We start from the raw sequence: 4,076 nt of genomic DNA on the forward strand, positions 1-4,076 counted from the left end.
CTGCGATGTTTGACGAGTAGATTACTTCACAACAGCAGACTTTGTACAAGACAACTCTTGCTGATATATAGATTGAAAAACGAATGCACATGATCCAACCCAAGCCATTTGATCTCTCTAGCTGGGACTGTTACAGCATCCATCCGTGTTGTCGATCTCATTGTCGTTATCTAGCTGGGACTGCTCAGCACCAATCTTTCCAAAAAATCTTCCATGACCAACTAGAAGGAAGGTGCCTCACCCCTACTCAAAAGAATAGCTAGACTGCTTGTTTATATGCCACATAGTTCATCAAATGATACAAAAGTAAAATATCATAAGAGTTTCAGTAACCTTGTAAAAACAGGAGCCATCTATATAAAGGACATATAGATGCTCTATATAATAATAAGTGGTCTTATTTAAGAGGGACACCTTAAAGAGGACATGCTGTTGAAACCCAAAGAGACAGATCAACTTGTTTCTCTGCTGCTGCTTATTTGGAAATCGGCTAATGTACATGCCGACCATCCAAAAATTAAGGGCAGCCAAAAACTTCTGTCTCATATGTGTCCCTTGGTTTTCTCGGATGCTCTAGGAGCTGCAGACACATGACCAGTTCATTAAAACTTTCCAAGCTACAAGATCCGTGCTTGGAACACAGAACGCACTGTAATGAAACACATGATATGAAGCCAGGACTTACCAAGACCGGTAGCTTCAGATCCACGCGTAATTCGAAGTCTCCTCACCGTGTTGAGAAACATGCTGCAGAACGAAGGACCCATCAGAACATGGAGTTACAATATATCAATCCATAACTGCACCTTCTTCAGTTGCATAGAATGGTAGGAGTGGCCAAGCTTTTAAAAAGTAGGTTCAAAGTGTGTCCCTGATGATGAGACCAACCCATACCTCCACGGCACGTCTCCGACCAACATCCAGTCGCCATCTTCATCCTCGTAGGTCAGAACGAAATCGGAGCCATTCAACAATCTGAAATGCTTGACATCATTGAGATGGTTCTCTCTCCCAGTGGCTGCCTGAGATGCTCCTTGTGCTGTACAAAATGAGACTGCAGTGAGACTCCAACCACCTGACCTCTAGTTAGACAAATGTGCCGGATTTGAACAAATCAACATCCTTGAGTAGTAACAAGGTCAAGATACTACATGTTTAGGGCGCCAACGATGTAGATTATAGATAACCAAGCAGGCTTGTAAGCATGGAATACCATTAGTAGAGGATTATTACCGTTATTAGATGGCTGGAACATTTCCTCCAATGCTAAGAGAAGACCCTCATACGAATTGTGAGCATTCAGGTCCACTTTGCGGCCAACAGTCATACCATCCATGTTCACTTTGACAAACATCTCCGTAGGCTTGGCAAGTGTGTTCTTCCTGTATGAACGAATTGGAGGCCAACCCACGACCTGGCCCCTGAAGAGCACATGGAAACAAGAATTGAGAAAAAGCCTGCGAGCACACTTTATAAAGAAGTTACATCCCCCGATTTTCCAAGCTAAGATGAGCCAAAGGCTCTAGGTATTCTCCATGTTATATTCTCTACATGTGTTGGATTCCAGAAGTGATTATCACAACATACATTCTCAACGGCTACCTAATAAATGACCCCTCATTTTCCAAGCTAAAATGAGAGGGCGCTCTGCATACATTGCACCAACATGACAAACGTGATATAAAAACCCATGTCTTGCCTGTTAAGGAAATAAATCCACTTACTTGGGAGGAGGGGCCTCATTTGTGGCAGATTCCTTGGCAGTTTCTGATGGGTCATGGGCCTTGTAGGCAGCTGCAGCGCGATCTGCGGCAGGTTTCTCAACTCGAGGGATTGTCATGACTGGAGCAGACTTGTTCGGGCCATAAGAATGGGATGCAGATTGTTCAAGGCCAACGTGCCAAGGTGTAGGAACAGTGGGCTTGGAGGGGGCCCAATTAGGAAGAAATGCATTTTGCTGATGCTTGGGCAGAACTTTCAAGTCTGCCTCTCCACCGTTCTTGACAACCATGGCTGCTGCAGCCCTGGTTTCAGAGGCCATGTTGAACCTGGAAGCATCATTCATGGCCTCTGTGTAGCCTCTTTTCACGCCATTCTTCGAGGGGGGAGGGTGTCCACTGACGCGGGCACCTGAGAAAGCGTTGACAACCCGAGGGGGGGCTTCACCATAGTCTTGCACAGGAAGGCAGACCTGAGGGGCCTGGAAGTCTCTAACCGAAGACACACTTGTTAAGTTAGGATTTTCTGCTGTAATGGGTCTCATGGGTGCATTTGGCCATGGGTTCTGCAGAGATCTTGGGTCTTGGTTACCCTCTAAGAAAGTATACCTCGTGTTAGTGGTGGCAGCAGCTGCATCTGGAACTGTTTTGGGCACCCCCTCTTGCTGTGGGAGTGTGAAAGTCAGGGTTTTCTCAGCATCTTCTGCAGGCTCAGCTTTCTTCAAAGGGCTTAACCCTATCCCTAACCCTAGACACAGGTCTGTTTCTGCCAGGTTAAGCTCTTGTGGTCTATCTGCATCAGGCTGGGTCTTCACTGAGGAAGCTGAGGAGACCTCGGCCATGCCTATGTAGTCATGCTCCTTCAGACCAGAGCTGGTCTGGCCGTCAGAAGAAGTCATCTCTTCAGCGGCGCCATTGCTGGGCGAGATCACTGCAGAAGACGCACTGCCACTGGGTTCGGTGAGAGAAACAGAACCCTTCCATGCAACTTGTCCTCCTCCATCGCCGGAAAAGGATAAGGTTTTCTGATTTCCCAAGCTCAGGAGGCTCTTTCCGTGCTCCATCTGTTCCTGCCAGGAGTCCTGCATTGCGGCTGAGGAATTAGGAGCGAAAACAAGTGAATCTGATCAAATGGGTAGCGAAAGCGGGAAGGATAAGCGAGTGGGCTGTAGAGGAATGAAGAAAGGGGCACTGTAAGCGGTAGAGCGGAGTGGGGGTGAAGGTGAGCTTGAAGCTTTCTGGCTATGGCGGACGAGAGCTTTGAAGCCTGAAGATGGGGCAAAACTCACTGCGAGGAAGACGATGAAAAGACGGCAATAATGCAGAAATTGAAGGGGAGGCCCCGCTCACAGGGGACAGTCGGACATCCTGTCTCCCCACACGTGTCTACGAATACGTAGGCTCACATCGTATTATGTAAACCGTCTATCTACACCTGGCCCCCGCCTGCTTCCCTTGTGGCCGACCGGTCACCGGACTACGTGTGGGTGCTTTGTGGGGTCCACAAGAAGATGACCTGATTAAAAGTTCCCATCTAGCAAGAAGCCTAACCTTGTAAACCAATGCAAAAGAGGGCACTGAATTACATTGCCACGAGGGTAGCTTTGTACCCTTTCTCTCCCTTTTATTAAGAGGCAAAGGTGCTACTTCTGGGCTTTAGCAGGCCTAACCTTGTAGTTCCCTCACTTGTTCATGCCAAAACATTACATTTGAATTTTGCTCCACATTGTTTTCTCTCCCCTTTTAAGAGGCCAGTGCGCTACGGCTCGGCTAAAAGCCCAAGTGGCCTAACCTTGTAAGTTGTAGGACCGAATCAAAAGTTCCTTCAGTTAAGGCCAAAACATATACATTTGAATGTTGCACCACGTTGTTTTCTAAACACCCCCCGCCACCACCACACCACATGTATTACTTTTCTCTTACCCCTTTCCTTGGCCCTTCGTACCCCTCTCCCCGTCCCCTCTCTCACACTATTTTGGAGCACCTTGAATGCAAGCCACCTACTTCCATGACCCACGCAAAAAGTTAGCCACAACACATGTGCCCTCACAGTGATCAATCTTTATCGAGGGACTAGAGAAAGAGCACATATGCCACCTTCCATTATTCATCTCTCTCTCTCTCTCTCTCTCTCTCTCTCTCTCTCTCTCTCTCTCTCTCTCTCAGACACACACACACCCCCTCTCTCTTGCATGTAAACATGCTTGTGTCCATCATCTTCAAGCACTTGCAAGTTGATCATGTTCATTGTCTCCATCCCCTACATCTACCACCTTCCATTATTCATCTCTCTCTCTCTCTCTCTCTCTCTCTCTCTCTCTCTCTCTCTCTCTCTCACACACACACACACACACACAC

At 47.4% G+C, this 4,076-nt stretch overlaps 1 protein-coding gene across 1 annotated transcript in view; it reads right to left on the reverse strand.

Moving 5' to 3' along the window:
* LOC147611376 (uncharacterized) overlaps positions 1-3,312 on the reverse strand; it is a 3,473-nt gene extending 161 nt beyond the window's left edge. Inside the window, exons 1-5 of the mRNA XM_086784445.1 lie at positions 1,725-3,312; positions 1,234-1,421; positions 895-1,039; positions 686-747; positions 1-580 (exon numbers count right to left, since the gene is read on the reverse strand). The exon at positions 1-580 is cut by the window's left edge and continues 161 nt beyond it. Coding sequence (XP_086640571.1) covers positions 543-580; positions 686-747; positions 895-1,039; positions 1,234-1,421; positions 1,725-2,806 — 1,515 coding nt within the window. The 5' untranslated portion in view covers positions 2,807-3,312 and the 3' untranslated portion in view covers positions 1-542. The remainder of the gene's footprint in view (positions 581-685; positions 748-894; positions 1,040-1,233; positions 1,422-1,724) is intronic.
* Between the last annotated feature and the right edge of the window lie 764 nt (positions 3,313-4,076).

Source organism: Cibotium barometz, chromosome 47, assembly GCF_041138505.1.
Source record: "Cibotium barometz isolate CiBa-2024 chromosome 47, ASM4113850v1, whole genome shotgun sequence".
Classification (NCBI taxonomy): Eukaryota; Viridiplantae; Streptophyta; class Polypodiopsida; order Cyatheales; family Cibotiaceae; genus Cibotium; species Cibotium barometz.